This window comes from Heliangelus exortis, chromosome 2, assembly GCF_036169615.1.
Source record: "Heliangelus exortis chromosome 2, bHelExo1.hap1, whole genome shotgun sequence".
In the NCBI taxonomy this organism is placed as follows: domain Eukaryota; kingdom Metazoa; phylum Chordata; class Aves; order Apodiformes; family Trochilidae; genus Heliangelus; species Heliangelus exortis.
The window spans coordinates 78,794,167-78,818,887 of record NC_092423.1 but is presented as its reverse complement, the minus strand read 5'-3'; the positions used below and the strand labels follow the sequence as shown (position 1 = coordinate 78,818,887).

The window sequence follows — 24,721 nt, the reverse complement described above, 5'->3', positions numbered from 1 at the left end:
AGGTAAGCAAAAGCAGGAACCATCAGTGCTCATTCAGGGAGTGAGGTGCAGGCAAGCATCCCTTCATATAAACAATCATAACTAAAATAGGTAATTCCTTGTGAAGCCATTTAGGGAAATACTTCTCAAACTGAGATTTTACCTGTGCAGATGTTTAACATATGAAAATTACGGTTATCTAAGTACTAATAAAATGTTTATAACTGAACAGGGAAGTATACTTCTCCAAAAGCATGCAATTATTGTCTGCACTAAAAGGCACTCTCAACAAATGTTTTAGAGTCTCTCTGCAATTTTTACTACTTTTCTGTAGCACCTATGAGATACTTCTCTTTTTTAAATTAAATTTCATGTCTATATTATCTTGCAGAGATTAAAGGAGTTTACATTATGTTTGTAATAGAAAATTGACAGTATCATCACCAGATGAGCCAAATTCTGGCCTTAAACACAAGTGATCTTAGAGGAAAAATGTGAGAAAAGTAATGTTATGGGAAGGTTAGTTCAAAACTATGATTCTTCTTCAAACACAGAGGAAGACATTTTGTCTGGGAAGCCTAATGAAAACAGTGGGGAACCTTGCATAACCTTGAAGGAACAAAACCAAGATATTGTTCAAGGCTGAATGCGCCTCAGCTTATGGATCCTTCAATGTTATGCAGAATTCTCTCAGCATTAGTCACTAGACCTAAAAGCCACATCATAGACTGTCCATCACCTCATGCTAAGTTTAAGTATTCCTTAGGACAAAGCAATGCAAGAAACAGGTGTGTAACCTTGAGCTTCATGGATCTAGTATTACCGTGGATGAAAAAAAAAATTACTACAACACTGCAATTATGTTAATTATAGATGAAAAAAGAGATACAGGAGAGAAAAAAAAATATCCTGAAAGATGATGACAATGATTTACATTGTATGATGAAATCTTTTTTCTTACATGGTTTATGTTGATATTTCATTTCTATCAGATGGACTATCACATGCTTAAAAGAATGATAGGATGGGAATGAAAGCTGTATATTACACAAGCTATCACTAATAATAATAGAGAGTGACATAAATATAAAAAAAAACCAAGCTAAACAAGAGGTTAGTGTAGTTTTGCCCACTCCCTGACACATGAAAGAGCAGTGGTATTGTGTTGAAAGGGTTATGGACACATTATGAGTAACTCACAAAAGATACAGGAAAACTTGTAAGATTAATGACAAAATCTATGTGAATGATGGTTTTGAGCAAGTTTGGAAAAGAATTGCTTTCAGTGTGCAATCACTAATTTTTTTTAAAACACCTTGCACTAATGTCTGGACTGATACTTTTCTTCCAAGACTGTTAAGTGAGTGAGTACATGGGAATGTTCTCCAAGACAAAGAGGAAGCTGTCCGATCCAGCGAGGCTTATTATGGATGCAAAGGAAGGCTTCAGGCAGGACAGTTCAATAGTTACTGTTCTTTTATTTGGCATCTTTGCAGGATTTTCCTGAGATAAGAACCTCATATGCTATGGCTTTGATGGCAAAAAGAATTCCCTAGTTTGCAGGAAGGAGTCACTGGTGCCAAAAACCCCAAGTGACCTGTTACACCTTTGCAGCTGATGGCAGGATGCCATTATCCATGAGAGCAAAATGGTGTTGGCGTGTGAAGCTGCACAATTCAATTCTTTCATATGGTGACCTCATACAAAGGAGTAAGCTGTCATTATAGGAAGAAAAATTGCTGTGGAAGAATGAATCCTGTGTTAATAGAAAGTGCTCTTTTAAAGAAATGCTCTCTGCTGAGTATTTTAAAATGCTTCTCTTTTCTTACATCCCCTGCCTGTTCCTTCTTGGCAGCCAGGACCAGCTCCTCTGGCCCTGCTCACAATCTCACCATTGTTGGTGTAAGAGCCCTCTCCTAAGGAGAAAATGCCATTTGAAAGGGCCTTCTTGTGCTCTTCTGCCTGATAAACTTTTCACTTGCCTTCAAATAACTGATCAAAACTTCTTCCCTCCTTCCTCTTGCCCTTTAATTGCATTCTTCGGTAACAGCAGTGGACGAATAATTTATATAACAGATTGCTAGAGTATTCTGAGATTCTGAATTTCAGAATTCTTATTAATTCAAGCGTGACAATTTCATGCTCAGTAGTGATACAGGTAAATGAACTGTTTTGGGTTTTTTTGGTCTCAACTCCCAGAGCTGAATCTTTAACAATTGCATTACATTTCTAATTCAATGCAATCAGTAAATTTAAAAAAAAACAAAACAAACAAAAAAAAAGTGGCATAATATTATTCATTCTGTGTTTATATATGTTCAAGTGCATGTTACGCATTAGCATTTAACAAATTAATTAGTGAAATGTATTTGCTTTTTCTTCTGTTCCTGTCAGGTGTATGAAATACCATCAGTTTTCTCATCTCACACATTTCTGTGTTTGTCCTTTCTCCAGGGTTTGAATGACTACTAAGACAGGTTTGGTGTTTTTTTTTTAAATCCAAGTAATTTGTTTTGTTGAAGGCAGGAATTTGGTAAAAAAGCACTGGTTTCTGTGCTCCAAAGAACTAGGATTTTTCAGCTTTGTAATCCCAGATTTGCACCTGGAGTTCAAAAATTTGTACCTATTATTTTGACACAAGGTTGCAAGAAAAATAAAAAATATGATGAGTCCTGGTGCTTCTTCTCCCTGAACCTTGTGTTCAAGCTGCTGTGTTTCCCTGGGACCACAAGTGACAAAACTAGTACCCTCCTTTCCATAAAGAAGGAATCAAATGTTGGTTGTTCTCAGACAGAGGAGAACTGGCCACAACAGATAACTGCAATACAAATACACTGTACTGGAGTGCATTTTGATATCAGTTCCTATTATTCAGGTCTTGGTTCAAGTAATAGTTTAACGCATCCTTAAGAGTTGGCACGTAAGTCATCTCAGGTAGGTTTAACAGCAACACTTAAGTTCCTCTGGCTGGACATGAGCCTTGTAAGAATCTGTGATATCTGCTGTGATATCTCCTTATCAGCAGGATCTTAAACTCCTCGCACAAAATGCTCCTGAAGGAATTCTTACTCAGTGGACAGCTCAAAGAGACCCTATGTACACTACTGAGGAATCCAACAGACAAACACAGAAATTAAGTGTTCTGCTGAATCATGGCCTAAGCACAAAAGTACTTACCATTATATACTGTAGGTAGAAAGAAACAGATTGTTTGTGAACATTCCATGCTTTAGTTTAAAAAAGCTTCGCAAACCATTAGAAAAGTAGGCAACACACCAATTTTTTGTCATGTTAGAATGCCACAGTACCAGAAGTTCAACAGCATATTCTTAGCATATTAAAAAAAACCAAAACTTGTATTTTGGCTTCTTTCCAAAGATAGTTATATTTCATGGAGTGAGAAATATGTCAAAACCTTGAACAATAAAAAAATGAAGGGGGGAAATCTTCATTTTATGTTAACCTTCTTCAGAGAAAAAGCTTAGAGAACTGCTGAGTGCTCTGCTGTTTTACACGCTTCCCTTCACCCTCCCAACTTGTGAGCCAGAAGCTTACAAAGGCTTACAATGTCCAAGTAGGATAGGTTAGATCAACAATACTCAGTCTTCTTCCCTAAATAGTTAGGAATGAAAATCAAACCTTCTTCTTCCCTCAAATATTATAGCTACCCAAAGGCTCTCAATCTAGGGCTAACGGGAGGAAGCACAGATTGTACAACGAATAAATTGCTCTTATCATTTAACTGCCTTTCTCAGATATCATAGAATCATAGAATTAGCTGGGTTGGAAGGGACCTCAGAGATCATCAAGTCCAACCCTTGACCCACAAGGGTCAATCAATTCTTTTACTGAAAAACCAATTTGTGAATAAGGTTGAGAAAAGAGTATGAGGAAAGAGTGCAGTTAAAATTTTCAGCAATATCTGCAATATCAGCTCTCTTTTCCAGTGCACAAATACTCTTAATTTAAACATTCATGTAAATATGTTATTATTATTTCTAAGGTGTATGAGGTGATATACCCAACCAGTGCAGTTTTGCCAGGGCCAGCAGAACATATACCTACTTCCTAACTCGGGAATTTGCTCACTATGAAAAAGCTTAAAAGGAAAACTTGCTCTAGCTGGACAGACCCACAGAGTGTTACGTGCTAAGGGTGAGGATACTAAACTACGAGCAAGGCAGCATCACCACACAGTTCTGACAAATACTCAGCAGGAGATCTCAGTCTCAGTTTACCTTTACATGCCAGGCTGAAAGACACCAGTACAGGCACAAATTTATGGGCATACCACGTGCCACTGATTAGCAGCCTCTCTGACAGGGCAAGGGGAGACAGCTGGGGCCGGTAACAGCTTCACTCATTGAATTTTAATTGACTCCAGTGTGTTTTTCTGAACTTTCTGAGCTGCCTGCCTTCTGTTTCAACTCATGCCAAAAAGCTAAACTGATTACAAGCACAAGGAACAAGCAAGCAAGAACTACCAATCAGCTACAGGTACAGAATAAAGTCTACATTGCTGTTTGAATTCCCTTTTAGATAAAATCTGCACTGAATTTCAAGATCACAGACCAACAATCACAGTTCAAGCTGCAAACCCTGTGAAATTAAAACTCCATTCACACAATTATACATTGAAGCAGGCTTTGATTCAGAATCCTTTTGCTTAATTTTCATCTTATGTTTGTATTTAGAGTCCAAATATCTCTCTCTGATAATTCTAAGGAAAAGCCCACACACTTCAGTGATATTGAGACTATGTCACTAGCTCCTCATCGCTGATTCAGTGTTTAAATGGTTTATAAGAATAAAAGTATTCAGAAGCAAACAAAAAAAAGCATGACAACAATTTTCATGCATTTTTACTCTCTCTGAGAGAAACAAATGACTTATGTGAAACCTTTAGAAAAATGGGTCCAGACATTATATATACATAGTTTCTCTTGTAATTATTTTTTAAAGTACATACAAATACTTGGTGATGATAAACGGAAGACAGCATCACTGCTGAAAAAAAGGATTTATGAATCTTACCTCTGCTTTTATTTTATTGTCTCCAAAACAGAGATGTTGTAAGTAGGCTGCAGCATTAGACTGTACTGAGGGAAACTGATGCTGTAACATCTGTATAACTTCTGGAAGCTCTGGATCTCGCCATCCGAACTCTCTGTGTGAAAATCAACAAGAAAGATTCATTACAAATTCTGCTATTAGTGGATAAATGTGGCAATGGTTTGGCCAACAATGAAGGCAGACATAGGCAAAATCTTGATTTTTTCCCCCCATTATTTTCAAAGCAAACATTAAATCAAATATGAATTGATTTTTCATTTTAGAATTTACTTCTCTGAAAAAAAAAAAAGGTTATATAAAATATAACTAGTGTAAATAACTTTATAAATTAGGTCTCTAGCTGCTAATGTATCATAAATCAAAACGGCCACATGAAATCTTCACATAAGAAAAGAAATAAGATACATGCTCACCACATTACTCTTTTTCTATTAAAATTTAAGTATGGAGGCTAGAATCAGATCCACAAATGGTTTGCTATGAAATGCCAGTTTGTAAAGAAATCCTTTTTGCTTATTGCAATCTTTACTTCATAGAAGTAAAATATTACCCTACACAGAAAGCAATGACTTATTTTGTGTTTTAGATTTTTTTCCAGATCCAGTCAATGCTCAATGTAAAACTATCATACAGTTCTTGCCCTGCATGAACAGGGGATTGGAGCAGCTGATCTCCAGAGCTCCCTTCCAACCTCAGCCATTTTGTGATTCTGTAATTTTAGAATTATATAATACACACTTAGACATCCAATTACTTTAAAATCTTCATTCATACTACTTTATCTTAAGCACCCAGGCAAATACAAAAACTTAGTCTTTGCACCTTTCTTTAATCCTACAAAGCATAAAACAACATTAATATCAAATGAAACAATTTAATTCATGTGTGTTGAACAAGTCCCAGCAGCTATTCTGCAGCTTCCATAACTGAACTTAAAATCAATCTGTCACTGCAGGTAAATTTTCCACCTCTGTTTATAAGGATAAAATCAATCATGAACGTGGCTTTGGACTTCATGTTCCAAGAGTCAGAGGTGCACACAACCACTATGAGTGAGATACTTAATTTTCACATGCTTTTCCCCTAAGAACTAATTTATTGTGCCATATAAATATTTTCACCATTTTCCATCTAAAACTACACGTACAAGGTAGTAGAAAGAAATTAGGGGGGAAGAGATGACTTGTGAAAATTTTTGAAGGTTGTCTGTTGCAGTTATTGTGATCACGACCACCTGGGAAAAACAGAAGAGCTGTTGCAGAGTCCAGCTATAATATTTAAAAAAATACTCCTTATCATTAGTTTCCTGCCTAAATTACTGGTATTGTGCTGCACTTAGACTGAGTGTATGTTACTGGGGAGATTTACTTGTGTTTGAGTGTCTCTGAAATCTGTTTCCAGTAAAATCAGGCATCTCCTACTTTAAGTACGACAGTTCTCCAAGACATTTCATTGAAAAAAGACTTCTTTTACAATAATAATGAATTACTACCTAAAAAGAGAGATTGTCTGCTCTCCTCTCATTCAGGATGTTTGCCAGATTGAGAGTTGTCATTACAGTTTTATCATTACGAAGATCCAGAATATAAATAGGAGATGTAAAAAAATACACTCAGAGTTTCACCAGCTATTTATCTTCTGAGAAAACAGATGTTAACTCATGAATATCAAACTTCACATTAAGTGTTTAATAAAAAGAAACCACAAAGATGTAATAATAAATCACATATAGATTATACCAATAAATCGTTAGATGATACAGACTGTTGAGAGTTTTCTAAGGTAGACCTTTTGCGTATGTCAGCAAAGATCTTAACAGTGAATTGACATTTTGAAAAGTCAGAAAACGCTGTAAAAGGTATCACAGAAGGGTAGAAACTTCAGCATCTGAAGATGGCAACAACCACATTTTCTGCCTATACCAGCTTGATATGACTGTTAGCAAGTGAAAAGCACAGGATTCTTTGGTTACAGCACTTATTTAAGAATGGGTAGTACAAACCATAAACAAATCATAAAAGGACAGAGGTGAGAGAAACATTATTTGACACACCCATTTCTTCTGGTATCTGCTTTCTTACTGTTACCCATCCTGCCACTTGTTAACAGATCCAACACATCAGACCTACCTCCTGCAGAAATGGCACTCAGCCAACCAAAGACACCTTCCAGAAATATTTTGAAAATAAAAAACCAAACCCCACAAACCTCACTGAGGACAAATTTATTATCCTACTTCCACTTCTAATTATTCTCATTCTCAATCTTCGATGCCAAGTGCAGGTGTTGGTACTTTGGAGAAGATACAAAACACCAGGAGAAAACAGCCTGTATGAGAAGACAGCTAGGGGAACTGAGATGTTCTACACGAATTAACTATACCTCAAGGTGTTGGAACTCCTATCACCAAATTCTCTCCCAATTATGTGAACAAAAATCAAACAAAAAAGCATTTTATGTGCAGTATTACACCACAGAGCCTGACAGTCAGCTCAGGTTCTTCTTCCTCTTGTCTTGGAATCCAGGACAGAAGCGGCAATAAGAGGACAAAAAGAAGTCCCTTCATCAAAAGTACAGTAATTTTTCTGATGAATCTGCAGTCTGACATAAGAAAACAAGGCTGTGCCTACTTTTTCCCTCTGATCTCCCAAAGGAAAAGTTAGCAAGTAAGTGATGTTGGATACTTGCTGGAAACGGCTGTGTGCACATTGGACGTAAGTAGAAAATTAATTTAGAAAATAAATCCTTAGCACTGAGCACAGTTTGTCATGTAATCGGTTTTAGAAGAGAAAATGAACTAAGCAAGGAAAAAAGTTTAGAAACTTAGCTCCAGTATGCATTGTCATTTCAAGCAGATGGTCTCTAAGATGATTATATTTTTAGTAGTTTCTAAATGAAAATGTATAAAACAAACAAAAACTTCTGTCAACGGTTAAGGCTGCTTGAATAATTGAAGTAATTTTAGCAGCCTTCAGGGCAAGAAGGACTGCTTTCCAGGAGCTTAACTTTTTCATTTGTTTTATACAAGTCTCTTATAGGTGGGGAAAAGAGTGAGCTGGAGAGATAAATTTAAAAATTTATTTAAGAACACCAAGCTTGAGGCTCAATCACTATTTACTTGAAAAAAAAATTGATTTATATTTTTTTAAATTTGGCTGAATTACAAAAAGTTAGGAAGGCTACCTAATGTAGTCACTTGGCAAAGATCCTGAGAAGTGGATAGGATTGGATCTTCTTGAAGACAAAGGTACAAAGCTTAGAGGTACATGTTGCAAGTCAAGAGCTGGAATAACCTGGGCTGCACCTTTGAAAGTTAATTGAAATATCTTCTACTCCTTAGCAAAAAAAAGCAATAGTAGGGTAACTGCTTAATGAATATGAGACTCGGGTTAAAGGAAGGAAGAAGGATAATGAGAATCAAATCTACCCCCATCTCTGTGGATCATCTGATATTGTGCCAGATGAAAATTAGTTAATGTGTCAACATAGAAGGAGCCTATTCCATGTAAAACTGTAAAGCAGAATAAAGCAAAATTTGTAACTGTGGTGAATATCCTAAGCAAACTCTAGCTAAGGCTGTGTCCTTTATTAATGTTCCCATGCTTATGAAATCTGAGTGAGGCAATCCACATAGATAGTGAAACAAGTCCAGAGGATCGAGCAAATCAGGAGGTGTGAATGTTAACAAAGTATCTGTGTGGTTGATCCAAATACAAAGAGTAAGCTACCGCCTTTACATTCAAGATCCTCCACTATTACCTACATTTCCCTTGGAACACCAACACTAAGCTGTTCAGGTCAGAAAGAGGCTTCTTGTGGTGTGGGTTTTGCCAAAAGAGAATCCCAGATGTGCAAGAACTTCACATGTGCACTCCAAACATTTCAGTAGGTTGTAAAAGTGCATTATCTCTAGGAAATGCCCTCATCTGAGAAGACTGACCAAAGAACGCCAAGGTGCTTTATCTTCTTTCTTTGATGGGAACTGTGCTGTAGAAATGTAGGACTGATCTAATATTGAATCCTACAGAGGATTTTAGCTTGAAGTGGTGACTAAGATAGGTGTTCCATGGATTACAGCAGTCTACTACTGTTCCTGGAATGGAAGAGAATCCAAAGGGGAACACTGAGACATTTGTAAGCTGGCCATGAGTACACCTAGACCATCACAATAGACTACTTTTTATTTGTGAGAAATTGAAGGGAATCATTAAGCAAACAGACATGAGACACAACTCTGAAACTCAGCAGAAGAAGCACCAAGAAATCCAGGCTGACTTGGGTACAGCAGGTACAGCAGGTACGGACTCAAAACCAATTCTTGTTCCTGCCATATCACTTACACATGTAAGAAAGTGAAAGGCATGCAGACTTGATTGCTAGTAACACAGCTAAATGCACTAGCTATGTGGGATCACTTAAAGGTGTTCCTGAATGCAAGGTATGTACTGCATATGAGTACTTACTTGAATTATGCCAGAATTTTCTTCTACTACTGCTTAACGCAGAAAGGCAAAACCAAAATTTGTTGTATCTGTTGCTGCACTTGAATTTAAAAAAGGCTACAAAATGTGTTTTAAAAGCATAGCTCTTCAGTTGGTAACTAAGGATACAGATCACTTTAACACAGTATTGCAGAAGCAGGTGTGGTGGCTCTTGTCTACTCCCCATCCATTGGTCACAGTGACTCTCATGAGAGCTTGGGTTCTTATTTTGGATTTATATTATTACAGCAAAACATTCATATCTGACCAAGAAGTTGGCACTGACACCCAGCACATTCCCATCCCAGCAGCATTCCCCAAAGGCAGCACTGTGAATACACCTCCTATAAAACTAACATATGCCTGACAAAAAATTGAACTACCACCAAGTATTTATCAAAGAAACAGAATCCACTGTTTTTAGATATATTTATTACAAAACTCTATGTTTAAAGCAGAATGGTCTGTATGTGTCTGCTTGTCTTAATAAGTGTATGTATATGTGAGACAGTCTCAGACTGGTCAAGGAGAGGTTTTCATATATGAGGTGGTAATCAAAGACAATACAATCTGAGATAAGGACAGTCCTTCCTAGATTTCTAATTCATGTACATTGTAGCATTGCTAATGCCAGCCTACAAGACTTTTTTGCTGAACTTATGCTTGCATAAGTTCATTCTTATGTTTGCTTTTTTCCCTTTCCTCCTAAAAATTCAATAAATAAAGCCCAAAAAGCTATTCTGCCTCAATTCTGAAAGGAGAGCTGTGAGAACAGGTTTCTGGTAGCACTAAGGAAGAAAAAAAAACCTTCATGTAGCTCAGGATCAAACACAAGGAGAACTAATCAAGAGCCAAGAGAAGATCAAAGAAAGAACTACCTCTCATGTTTAAAGCGAGAAATTTACTTCTATTAAAAATATTTGTAAGGGAATATATCAATACTACAGGTTTCAGATTTAGTACATTTAAAAAGACCAAAGACAAGATGTTAAACTTAACTGGTAAAAAAAATAAAATAAAAAATATCTAAACATATTAGACAGACAAGGACTGTGCTACATAGAGGAAAAAGCCATGTACCAGCTCATTCCCTCATTTTTTTTCTGTGATTCTATGACAATTGGTGAAACAAAAGGGAATGCATACTTATAACACTTGACTCATTGGGAGTTAAATTTGAAGTATTTCCTTAAAGTATTTTCCCTTTTTCAGACATATGCAAGAACATAAAGATACACAATTTGTCAGTCTGGTCTGAATGATTGCCTACAGTTTAAGAGGAGACAGAACCACCATATTTGGTCTGAAAATGTAATATGTGAATATTTGGTACCTTTAGTACACAATTTTAGAAAATAAAAGACAAAGATGTCAATCTCTGTTTCACCCAGCTTGGAAAACCCTCAAAAATCCATCACCATATTGCCTTCTGTAATCAAACTTAGACACAGAAGTGTATAGCAACAAGGAACTGATCACCTTCATATTCAGCCCCATGCTGACAGAAACAACATATATGTAGTAACAGCAAATTTGAACCAAGTGCAGTCCCCTTAGGGCAGCAATGAACTCTTAAGAACAGAGAGATCCCTGTACTTCTGTTTTGTCCTTTCAAAGCAGATAAACCAAACCCAACCTACTGGTCAAGTTAGGAACAAAATAACCTGACATAGTTTAGGCTAAATTTGGAAGCAACAGAAGTAAGGACAGAGAAAAGGCACTCTAATGAAACAAAGAAACCCATCTATTGTTTATTTCAACCTGAAAACTGCAGCCTGTGTGGGGTGCTCTGTGAGACTGATTCAAATGCAACTGGCATTGCTTCATCAGGGTAAATGTACACATCTCACCAAAGCTGCAACTCTTGATTCTCACAACTCTTCACCATTGGTTTCTTCCTCTAACAGAGTCCTTAACACTTTCTGAAGAGCTGCTGTTGTACAACAGCATTCTTGACAAGTGGATTTTTTAAATTAAAAAATTCTCACAGTAACTTCTTCATTGCTGGGTCGTCTAGTTGGCTTTTACTACATTCCCAATTGTTAATTCAATTTGCAAGCTAAAAATTGTGCAAGTGGTACAAACAGGATCAGAAAGAAGAGACAGCATTTCAGTACAGAACCTAAGGACACTTGAGGTACAGGAAATGTTTATTTCAGAGATTGTCAGCCCTTGAGCTGGCAAACACTAGAAAGATACGCTTGGCCCAACAATTACTGATTTTCCTTTGAGTAACATACTGGTTCTACTTGCCCAGGAACACTGTGATCTCTTTGTATACACACTGCCACACCTGGGCCCACTTTACCACATCAACAATTTCACTCAGGCAAATGGGCAATACACTGAACTCTGGCACTGTACCATTTAAATATTTAAGTGTGTAACACGTAAGCACTCAACAGCATTTGACTAGATTTGAATATATACTTTATTTTATAATTTTATATATATTTTATATATATATACATGTATGTGTATATACACATATGTATATATACATGTATATAAAATATATAAAGTAAATGTCTATACTTTATTTTACATACTTAGTTTATATAGCTAAGCATGTAGCTTACATCTTCCCAAGATTTCAAATTAAGCACAAATTAATATAAAAAAACTGTACAAAGACTTTACAATCCTGCAGAAAATCTGGATGCTGCTCTTGAGGGTTTCTTTGGTTTATGCTTCCAGGTGGCATAAACTAGAACCACAATGCAGTTGTGCTTGCACAGATACATCACAAATATGTTTTTTACAATCTATTTGTGCCTGTTAATGAGGTGCAGAGGAGGATGTGCTGTGGCAGGTGCAGAGAATTCCTGCCCAGGTCTGCCAGCTAGCAATGGAGACGCTCAGTATGTCCCAGGGCTTTAACAGAACCACAAACCCGAGGTTTCAGGACTGATCTGGCAGAAAAATCACTGACATAGCAAAGGGCTAAAGCTGACTTGTACAATGGCAAATATACTGTCCTGCAGTTCTGCCTTTGTATCCTTTCTATGTCCTCTGATAAGACATCACTTTTCTGTTTTCACATTACTACCTAAGATTTAGATTTTGAAATAAGAAAACCTTAAGAAGTAAGCTTGTGAAGAGGAAAGATGAGAACTACTTCAACATAACAAAAATGGTCTGGAGCTGAACTGTCAATACTTGAACATTTTCATCTTAAGAGGAAAAGTTTTTTAAGATGATACAGTCAAGTAGAGATTTCCTAATGACACTGGCCCCCATGGTACTATTTACAGCTCTAGGTTACTGCCTACATAAGTACTGGCTGCTCAAGGTTACTCCGATTTCATTAACAAATCTCTTTTTAATGGAAATAAATTTATGAACCTTTATGAAACAATCTTTCATAGTATCCGTATGGTTCTATAAATATTTAATTCCCTTGCTCCCAATGAGGGAGCTTTTAAGAAAAATGCTGCCTGTGTCATGAGGAAGCCACATACTATGCCATACCATGCTGTGACTTGTACAATGTTATCTCTGTTATCTCTCCTCTAGACCATGGAACGGGGAGCAGAGAAAAGATTAGGGAATTCAGTGGTTTTGGATATCTTTAATTTTGCCATTTCTACTATTTGGTTTGGTTTTGTTGTTGTGGTTATTTCATTTTATTTTAATTTAATTTCTTGCTGTCGTGGGTGGTTTGGTTTTATGGTTTTGTTTGGTTTGTTTTTTTGTTACAAAGTGGCATTCATCTTTTGGGGCTGTTCAGCTGGAACAGTCATGAAAATCTTGTTTTATCTCTTCCTCTGCAGACATTTAGCACATAGAGGAACTGCTTCTGCAAAGGCGAGTAAGAGGCAAATTAGTTAAGCTATTAAGATGTCTTTAAGCTGCCTAATTTATCTTCTTTTGCACTGTAATCCATAATATTTTTCTGCCCCTTATTACAGAAGGGCTTTGCAGTAGCTTAATACAATGCAGCTGTGAAAATATGTTAACTCTTCCCTGAGACACCAGGTTACCTTTTTCTCTGTGTCTACAGAAGTTCACACTTCACACTGAAGATTTCAGAAGGTTGTGAAATGTTATTCACTGGAAGAACAACTGTTACAGAGGTGGATATGCTTTCCTCATAGTTCAGAAAGGTGGAAATGCAGGCAGGAGATTAAAACAGGAGACAGATCTAAGGGATTCCAGCCCTGACTCTGTCATTGACTTACTTTGTCAGACAGTCATTTACTTCAATACCTTTCTCTGAGGTTTGATAGATTCTCTGTCAAGCTGTAAATGAAAATCGTCTGTTTTTCTAGAACTAGTGTTCCCATTCAGAGGCTCTGAAACTTTTCTGTATTTCGACAACAGGAGAAAAGGCTTTTGAGATCCTGCTCCCATCTGGACATACAGAAACGTATGCTTTCCAAAGAACAATGTTGCTCCACAAACCCCTGATCTTCCTACAAAAAGGGAAGGAGCACTTCATTGCAGAAGTGCTCAATTATTTTATTACCTACATATGAAGAAGATGTACCATATCCTCTGAACAATAGTATGAAAAGGGTTGGCCCAGATGATCCTTGAGCAAAAAAGCAGTAGGAACAAGTTAGCATTAGCCTAACAGCAACAACATAAACAATTCAAACTATGCTCTCAGGCAGAAGAGGAATCTGGCACCCACAATACACTTTGAAGTCCCAGAGCATTCATGGTGTTTTTTAAAATCATCACCACCACAGGAGTTCCCAAAAGGTTTTAGGGCATTCTGTCACCCTCCTGTCAAAGCTTTTAATGTCATATTATTAAGCACAATGAGTTTCACAATAACTGATGTGACAATGCACAGATCATCTCTCCCCATTACTCGTTTGATCCAGCTTCTGGCCCCAAAAGATCCTCCCAAGTTACAAGGCAGTGAGAGGAGAACTGCTTCTCCCCTACTCCAGCAGAGATGATGGAAACTCAAGATCTTCAGTTTTGAGGAAATAAAAAAAAAAAGCAATCAAACTGGATCTTTCCCTCCTAACCACAAATGAAAAGCATGGGCAAATCACCATCTGGTGATAACCTGCAGGCTGTCATGGTGAAGAGGAAAAGGGGTCTTCTCAACATGTGCAAGTAGCAGTCAATAGGAATAGGAATTGCCAGTAGTGCATACAGTTTAGTGCAAGCTGCCAAAATACTCTTTATAGTTGGGGTGGGGGCAATGAAATGGTGTTCATCTAAGTATCCTAAAGTATTAATCCTAAATATATTGCACAATCTCATTCCTTAGTGATTCCTCTCTCGAGTGCATTATTAACTGATTTTGTCACTGAATGGCAGAAACTCTTCCCTAATCTCCATACACACGTGCCCAGGCATCATTCTTAGCTGAGACCTAACACTTGGCAGCACTCCTTGTCTCTCTGAGCACAGTAAACTCTTCAAAGTAGACAATCTTTGATGCCTAAATGGTGAATAAACAATAAAACTTTAAGGTGACTCAAAATATTACACAAATTGATAAGCTCCAGAATTTGCTCTGAAACACTCAGACACCAAACCTTCAAAGCCAAGAGAAAAACCCACATAAATTTCTAATACTGAGTTAAAAAAAACTAACAAACTTTTCATTTTCTTTCCTTACAACTAGATTCGTATTGAGTCTTTCAGAGAAGCAGAGGAACTAATTGTGTTCATTAAACTTGCAAGCTGTACAACTCTATAAATGCATTTGAATTTCATTTTCTTGTCATAGGGAAATTTAGACTAATGGGTTTTCTTAGCTAGCATTATTTCAGTTTTCATTAAGCTTGAAAAAGCTGTTCCCCTGCATACTATCTTGATTTATCTCAATGTACAACCAACAAAACAGCATAAAATTTCAGATATTGTTGACCCTAAAACCAGTTTCAGTTTATAAATGAAAAAAAGATTTGCCACACATCAAATCAGAAGGGATGTTTTTGTATTGTTGATGTTTCTAACAGAGTATTTCAACCATGTCCTGTTCTACTCAAAGCACCAACAAATGTAATACCCTTTCTGTGTACTACTTCAGAAAACAAGGAGGCTTCTGCGCTTGCAGAGAAAGGTAAAAGGAAAAGGATGGTTTCTAGCCAAATATCTCACACAAATAACATTTCTTTTCTGTCTTTGGGCCACTGGATGATCCAGAGTTTCACGACACACAAGACATCAGAAGAATGGCAAGCTCACCAAAGGACAGATAAGACTAGCAGAAAATACTATCACTGCTACCCTTACAACACTAGGGCAACTCACGACCTTCAGCTGCTGTGTCAGCAGCAAAACCAGACCAAAAACGCTGTCATACTCAAATAATCTGAAAACCAAATCAGAGAAAAATATTTTACATGGATGATTCTCAAGAGTTTATGGCAGAAGTAGGCAACAGATTTTAAACAAATGTAAACCAGACTTCTCGTACTTGATACTTTTACAAAAGTAAAATGCAACTCACAGAAAAAACATCCTATGAATGTGGAAAATGAGCTCCTCCCTTAGTTGACATATTACCAGTTTTCACCTGGGACACAACTTTCTTATCCTTGACAAAAAAAAAGGAATGAGGCTTCAGACTGTATTGCACAGCACTTCTGCAGAAATGTTTCCAGCTGAACTGTGAAACAGTGTATACCCACTGCAGAAAACAATCATGCTATTAATTCAGGGCAGTTGCTGTTAATAACAAATAAGAGAAATTCTGCCAAGGATGTGTCATTTAGAAATCAGAATCAGTATCTTTAAAGGGCCTTTGAAACTCGAGTCTGTTAAGAGAGAATACATGCCTCAATCTATTAGAAATCTTTCCTCAGTCAGTGGAAGTACAGCTGCTTCCAGAAGAAGGATGAGTTACTCATACATACTTTATTGTATGATACTTCTGTGCAACATGTTCTGAGTGGTATTCATCATCTAAAATACCAAATTCCAGTGTCTGTTATGTTCCAGTGGCCCAGTAATTTTGCTGGTGTGTGATACCCTGTGATCTATTCTGCCATCTGCAAGAAACACACTGAATTCCACCTTTCTCTTTCCTGACTTTGCGTACCTTTTCTCCCAACACTTCCTTATTTAAGCTGAAAGGACAATGTCACTTCCTTCAACTTCGGAATTGTCCCCAAGGTGTTCAGCTGACAGCATCAACTCCAGCTATAAAGATCTCCAGTATTTGTATCCTATGTCTCTAAATGTGAATGACTGCCTCAGACTTCAGCAAACAAGTTCAGATCAGTGTTACATTCTATCAAGCAACTGGTATCATAGCTGTTTATAAAATAGATTTCTGGTATGTTTAGAATGAAAAGTGGTTTAATGCGTGATTAAAGACTTTAAGTATTGATTCTGTTCCATATGCAAGTCATGCAGCATGTGTTATAATATGCAAACCTAATAGCTTTTAAGTACGTCATCACTCAAAACATTAGAGTTGGCTCAAAAATTGTCCCAGAAATGAGTAGTGGATTCATTTCTATATGATGAAAACTGCAGTGACAGGTGATTCTGGTCACTGTCTACCAACCTTCATTCACAGACACTGCACCCCTTCCAGTAACCATTTGTTTCTTCCTCTCTCATCCTCTGAGATATCCTTGGATCAAGGTCTGGACAGCCTAACTTGCTTTATGGAAGACAGGAGTAGGCTTGCATAGAAAAGCCATGAGCTCTCTGTCCAGGCTGGCAATCAACTGCCTGTCACACATGATACAGAAGCAAGATACAAAGTTTCTCCTCCTCTTTCCTTTTTTAATAGCCACTGATATCTGCTAGTAGAAAAAAGCCCCACATTTTTTTTTTTAAATACCTTCTTTAGTTTACTTTTTTTGGTCATTTTAGGAAAAATCTGTATGATTTTTAAATAATTTCAAATTGCTGCTGCAAACTAAAAAGTCAAGTCCAAATGCAATGAAGTCCACTGATTTGCAGCTGCCTTGCTGAGAATGGGAAAAGTCTGATGTTTTTTTATGTCTGTATCAATAATTGCTGTTCATAAGTTTTCTTCTAATGGCAAATATGAATTCACATAGGACCTGATGTTCTTGATAGAACTTGATAAAAACGAAACTAATATCCATTTTCATTAAAACTCAGTGTGGAAAAGCTGTGGAACTGTTCTGCAACAGAAGATATTATATCTGGTGTTATTTATTTATTAGTGGAGAAATGACTGTGTACAATACTGAAATAATTTTTCTTCATCTCATAAAAATATCTCCCTCTTGTATGTTTTTTTCATTTGAGTATAAAGAAAGGTGATTGCTCTGTAGGCAATATTGCTGATGAGGTTGAGAGCTCACCACACTTTTTTTTTTTACAGTTTGAGATAGCACTTTTTAACCACCTCTTTAATTTGTACTGGAGTCTCTTTCACTCCACAGTAAATAGAAAAAATATTACACTCAGAGGCGGCTTCCATAGAATTTCTATATATGGATTTACATGCACAAATCAAATTATCGTATTATTCCCAGAAGCTGGTAATAATTTACACTAAGAAGACTATTCTGCAGCATTCTCTTCACACTCATGAATGTTTAAAACATGCAGCAAACATGGGTATTTTTGGAACACACAAAATTACGTGTTTGATTGAAAACTAACTCATGGCTTTCAGTCTTTTAGATGGGGTCAAGCAATTCTGCATTCTTTGGTTTTCAGTATTATGTCATGACTATAAATCTGCAATATTGTGAGTGGTATTTAGTGGGGTGTCCGGTGTGAAGTGCTTAGTTCTTTCCTCGCTTAGAACATACTTAACACAGATTTCTGCCTCCTGGCAAACATAAAAAATAAGGTGGCATATGAACAGAAAATAAAGTCTCTGCCTTCATTTGCTACGTAATGAGATTCAAACTGTGGAGAGCACAAGACACCTTGATGTTGTAATCACTTTAGCATAAATTACAGATATGTAACTGTCAAACTGGCAACCAGTGTACACTTTATTTGTACAATGTGCATTTTAAGGAGAAATTCAGTATGTTAATAAGCTACTTGGGCTCACTGCAATTTCAGAATAGGAAAACTGAGAAAAATCCAACAAAAACAATAATTAAATTGCTTCCCTTTGGCTTTGCAATATATTAATTTCTCAAGCTTTTGTATAACTCATTACATCTTTTTTTTTTTTTTTTTTCTGTTAACTTCTACGGGTAAATAGCAAAACTAATTAGCTGCACACTATTAAGTTAATGCACATTTATCTACAACAATTCAGTTCTGACTGTGAAATAATCTTTCTAGCCCATAATTACACTCCAGCTCAATTAGCATAATTTCTGCAGCACATTCTTTAATAAGGAAGCTGACATAAGTGTTGGTCTTAAATACCAAGGATATTCTAGACAAGTAAAAAAGGGAGACAGGCAGAGTTGCATTAAACACCTATTATATTATCAGGATAGCACATGTGAAACAGAACAAAAATTCAATACTATCTGAACTATCAGAAGCATCTGAAGATGCTTCTGCAGAAGATAAGCAAAACACTTAAAGGGATTGAGATGTCCCTCAGTCACTTCATTAGAAGTGGTCCCATGTCCTTCATCCCCTGGTGCTACCTCTCAGCCCCCTCAACAAGAGCAGCCTGCAGATTACTCACCATCCAATTCAATGTATTGGTTTCCTTAAAAAAACCACATATGGTCTTCAATCTCTTACACTAATTCAAGCTCAGGAAGTAGACTCCCACTGCAGAGAGTCACTATAGGTTACAACAGATCAGTCTCTAGGCTCGTTCAGTCTTTGGTCTGCTGGTGAGTAGTAATGAGAATCCCATTTAGTAGCAGCCAGACCTCTTATGGACACTTTGTTCCCTGGTACTTGAGCTGACAACACCATTTTCCAATGGCTAGCATGGAAAAACATGCACATGGAGGTCCATGGACAACAGCACCTGAGTACTGCTGGGCTGGATGTGAATGAAGAGTTTTGGAGAAAAGGCTCTGCTCTCCCCTCTGCAACCTTCTTACTCATCTTGTTCTTCTCCTGCCTAAACCTGCCATGTGCTGGGTGTCAGAGTATATCACATTTATATGTCTGGCCTATGAAATGGGACCTCTACTGTAACATGAACAGCCATGAAGCTCTCCTGACAGCAAAGAACAAAAGTAAAAACAAACAAGCACAACAACTTGCTTGTGTCTTCATCTATTTCTAAATACTTGTCTGAAGTGCTCCTGAGTTCTGTGAAGGACTTTGACTAAATATATGCTATTGGTGATGATGTCCTTGCACTCTAGTTATGAATGGTATGAAGATAATTTCACCTGTGAAGGATTTCCATTTACTACGTAAGACCATGAAAAACACTTAGTAAGATTTTCAAAATCACCAAGGTGATTTAAAGCCAAAGTCCTATTTTCATGTAACCTCATAAAGGATTTTAATTTAATCAGGATTCCAAAATGCCTAAGATGCTCCTGAAAAATGTGGACTTCAGCTTTTAAATCACACAGCCACTTTTAATAACTTTACTCGCTCTAATTAACTTTTTATTTTGAGGTTAGTGCTATTAAGCAAGGCCAGGACCAAAACGATCTCTGCATACTAATCAGTCACTGACTCCTGCTGCTGAAATGTGAGATGTCCTAAAAATTCAACATAAATTCAGAACAGAAACTGATAAATTAGTTCCTGGAGAAAAAAAAAAAAAAATCAGTCATATCTATTTCAACTTATTGCTTTCTTAGGAATATGTACAACTAGGCAAACTCTGCTTTATTAGAACTGAAGATAAGGTAATACATCATAACTGAAGCTAAAAAGCAAGCTTTATTTTCATTCTGATACATAAATGATGCATCAACTGCTGTCTTCAGACTACATGAACACAGCCAGTTCAAGAGTTTTCAAAATCACAAGGAAAACTGAAGAAGATGCCCCAGGAAGCTGCTCAGCTGCTCATCCTGCCTTTCTTATGGGAACAAGGCAATCTGATTTGGAGGCAGCCAAGCTGGGGGAGAGGCAGCAAGGCCGTGGCTAACTGGTTCTGCCAAGGGCTGCTCAAAAGGATGCTCAAGGGACTGGCATTGTGTTGCCTGTTATGAACCAGCACCAGCAAGGTCTGCTCACTGCACAGCTCTGGAGCTCCCATCAGTTTGCAGCATAAAGCCAACAGCAGCTGAGCCTTTTGTTTAAAGCCATCTCTTGAGCTGGAGTTAAACACATCAGAAATTAGGAGTCTGTCAGAAGCCAAGTAAAAACCTTTTCTAGGTTAACTTTTCTTGTTAGAGTTAAGATCAGAATACACAAGAATACAATTAGTCATAACTTCCAAGAGACTTTAGTAATCTTTTAAAATACAATTTAATTTTAGCTATCTTTTTAAAATGGGATTATCTAAAAAACCACTAAGGTAGCCAAGATTATCCAGGATACTAATAGGTTTTTTCTGTCAAACTAGACCGGCCTGTCTGTAAATGAGTTGCCTTCATCAAACTGTGGATCCAAAATTAGTACATCTAAAATTACTATCCAGTTTTGAAAATCTTGGTCTGCTATGTTTGTCCTGTTCTTTCTCCTTGACACTGATCTAGCTTTGCCATTTTTTCTTTCCAGAGCATCAGGGCAAGGAGAAAAAAGAAATTCAGCTTCAGCCTCCAGTCCTGCAGCTTTGAGTTGGGAGATAAAGAGTTATGGCTTGAAGACATGAGATAAAAGCAAAGCAATATACTCACAGCCACAAACTCAATGAATTAAGCTAAGAAAAAACCACACTGTAGGTCAGTCAGAGATCATGCAGACTAAGCACAGCGAGAGACAAGGAAATGGGAACCATAAATGTATTGTTATCTTTTCCATGTCATTTCATCTCTCTATATGTCTGTTTTGCTACCTATAAAAAAGGGCCCTTCTGAAAGGCTCTTCTGAAAGATTTTTGAAAGCTTGCTGTAAAAATCACTCCAGGGCAAAATATTATTACCAGTGCTGCCACAAAGGTCCAGAGTTGTCACAGAGACTTAGATGGCTTTAAAGAGGGTGAAGACCTAAGACAAAAAAGACCATCAGGAGGCAGATTACTAACTAAAATTTCTTAAGCAAACACTGTGCAAAAAGAAAACTAGAAAGGCAGTTTGTTTCACATGCCTGAAGAGGTTCTGTTTTTCATTTATGTTGTCAGCTGTTCTCCTTTTGCCCTAAAAACTGAATTTCCTTGAACTATGCAAATAGTGAGAGCAGGCACTGACTGAAGAATACACACACAATAGGAGAGAGAAAGGAAAAATATTCCTTATCTTACTGGAAAAAAAAAAAATGGCAGTACGTGCGGCTGTAAGAATGGTCAATTACAAATATTCACTGAAGACAGCACATAATAAAATGACAACTTAATCCAGCATTTTACCTACTTGCTTGCCAAACTGTCAATATGTGACTGCATTTCAGGGCTGAACACTTGGGAAGGTTTTATGACTGTTTTAGCAAGTTACACTTGGTTTTTAAAGTGATAATGGGGTGACTCATCAATACTGAGATGTCAACAGGAACACTTATCTGCCTCAAAAGATGAGTTTTACTTTACACACTCTCACCAACAATTTTATGTCAAATCTTGAAGGGGTCTGGGACATGCAAACAGTGCAGTCGAGTATTTATCTGATACCGCTCACCAGACTCAACACCTATCAGCCTTTCTTGTCCTGTGTTCAGCTGTCTCAGTTGTTTACCAGATGCTAAACATTTAGGTACTACTCCCACCATCATCCATAACAACACTTTAACTATCCACCATAACCAGGTAAGAAGCTTACATGTCAGAAGAATTCTGCTGGCCTTGGCACTGATTTATTGCTGGGTCAAAAAGGGGTGACCATCAGAATTTTGACCCATCAAAATTTTAGTTATCAATATGATTGTTCAGCAGTAGATTTACTTCTCAGGTATTTTATTTTTTAATATTGAAGCTACATAGTTATGGAATGTTTTATTCTATTCTAAGTGATAAGAAAAACAATATCAAGTAGTTTCTTTTTTAACTGAAGTTCATTGCCATGTGTTTTAATAATTGCAATTTATGTGTTAGAGTTTGACACTGTATTTTATCCAATGTACATTTGTCACACATGGTGTCTACGACCATACCAGGAAGTAGGTAACTGAACTAATTGAGTAATTTTCAATCTTCTTTTATTCATGGGTGAGGTAAGTAATCATTAAGAACACATTTATTACCACATTAAGCCTACTCCTATGTCATTACAAGACTACCTTCAGTTCATTGTAAAACTCAGGAGCCAAACAGTGTTTCCCTAATGTTAAGAGTTTATTGACATACTGCAAACCTACCTTGTTCTTGCCTTCTACACTTTTCACAATAGGGGTTTTAAGGAGGAACTGCTTGAAAAGACATGCTGTGAGGTAGTTATGAGCCCATTTAAAACAAAACTATTCCCTGTTTCTTTGGTGGCTAGCCATAAGCCCATCATCTCCAGGTGCAACTGGACAACTTGAAAGGCAGTTCCCTACACATTCAAGTATTAAATGAAAGAACTATACCTTTGTTTACTCTGATGCTTCAGCATAATCTGAAGAGTCCAAAGCCCCATCTGAACTTAGGAGATGGTAAAACACAGATAAATTACTGTCTGTGACTATGAACCCCAGAGAAGACAGTAAATCAGCCAGGAGCCTTGCCCAAGCTGGGGAATCTTCCTCTGGATAGAAAACTGCGTATGTCCAACCAGATTGTGACTGGACCAGAGGTGCCCAGCCCTTAGAGATACATGGACTGAAGCAGATGCTGTAACTATCAGAGCAATTCTAGCAAATCCCACTTTGTAGAGATAACAGTGCATGGAATTTTAAAGAGCGAAGTAATTGCTCTTAAAAAAAAAACCAAAAAAAGCATGACACCCATCGTTACATACCACCAAGGCTCCAGAGTGTCCCATCTCTTTCTCTGTTCTAAAACCTTCAGAGCTTTTCTAGACTAATATAGGAATCTTGAGGGGATTTAATGTTTGTAATGAAATCCCAGAGATTAAAAATCCATGAGAATTCAACCATTTCCTAGCAATAGCTATGAATACTTTCATGTGATCTGTTTTGAACCATACTGCATAATGATGTTTTTATGGCTCAGTATTGCTGAAACCTAGATGGGACTTCAGAAGTAAGACCATCCAGCACACAACTGAGTGACAATGAGTGTGATACAGCTTAAAAAAACCCTTATGGTTCCCTACAAAACGTGAGATTAATTTACGAGTGCTGGAAGCTAAGGACTAGTCAAAGGACATTGCAGAAAAATTAGCTAATTACTTTTTTTCTGTGAAGACTTAGGTTAAGGTATGTTCAGAGCAAGCTGGTATTCAAGTATCTGTTGATACCAAGTTCCCATTTCAAAGACTGGCATAGGTACAGTAAACAGACAAAAAAACCCCCAATCATTTTCCCTTCCAAAAATATATATATTATATATATATATTATTATATATATATATTTCCCTTCCCCCATATAACTGTCTGCTTTAAGGATATTGTCATACCATCAGAAAATTAAAGGGCCTGGTAAAGTTAACAGTACATTTAAGCAGAGCAAGGAGTCACCAAATATTAATTCCAGAGAGAGAAGCAGCAATTAGCTGAAGAATACTGCAGTCCTGGGACAGCTTTCTGAGCCATACAGGCAGATGATGCCAAAGCAGCACCAGAAGATTGTAAGACACAAGAAAATGATGCTATAAAATTTCCCCCAGGACCACTGAAATGTGCAGTCAGCCTGGAAAATGTGGGCTGCATGAAGTTTCCTCAGATAACAACTAGGATTTCTGCATTTCCCTATAATCTTCTACTCTTTTAGTCTTTGAAGAAAACAGTCACTTCCCATACAGGAGTTAGGCTGCTGGTTTTTTTCAGTAAAGGACAGGACATGAAAGTAGCAGAGATGAGTTTCTTCTTCAAATAGTGATCAATTTTAGGTACAGATACAGAAAACTTTACAAGTTACAGACACTTCATGTTTTTCTTTATAGAAACATACACATTGAAACTGGAAATAAATAGTGCTAAATTTTGTGCAAATATTAGCATACTAGAAGATAATGAGGTTCAACTGTCTAGCCAGGGAAAAAAAAATAAGGCATCAACTAGCTTTTAAAAAAGCATAAAGATGTACACTGGAAGTTTAGCAAAAAAACCTCAAAACCAAAAGATGTCCCTCTGCACCAATCAACTTGAACCTGAAGATCTAATTTTTTTTCTACCATATATTTAACACGCTTTTT

General features: G+C 37.1%; 1 protein-coding gene across 7 annotated transcripts in view; it reads right to left on the bottom strand.

Moving 5' to 3' along the window:
• The window catches only part of CTNND2 (catenin delta 2), a 630,944-nt gene that overhangs the window by 157,233 nt on the left and 448,990 nt on the right, over nucleotides 1-24,721 (bottom strand). For all 7 annotated transcript variants that reach the window (XM_071736667.1, XM_071736669.1, XM_071736668.1 and 4 more), the window contains one exon: nucleotides 5,014-5,146. In XM_071736667.1, the coding sequence (XP_071592768.1) occupies nucleotides 5,014-5,146 (133 nt within the window). The remainder of the gene's footprint in view (nucleotides 1-5,013; nucleotides 5,147-24,721) is intronic.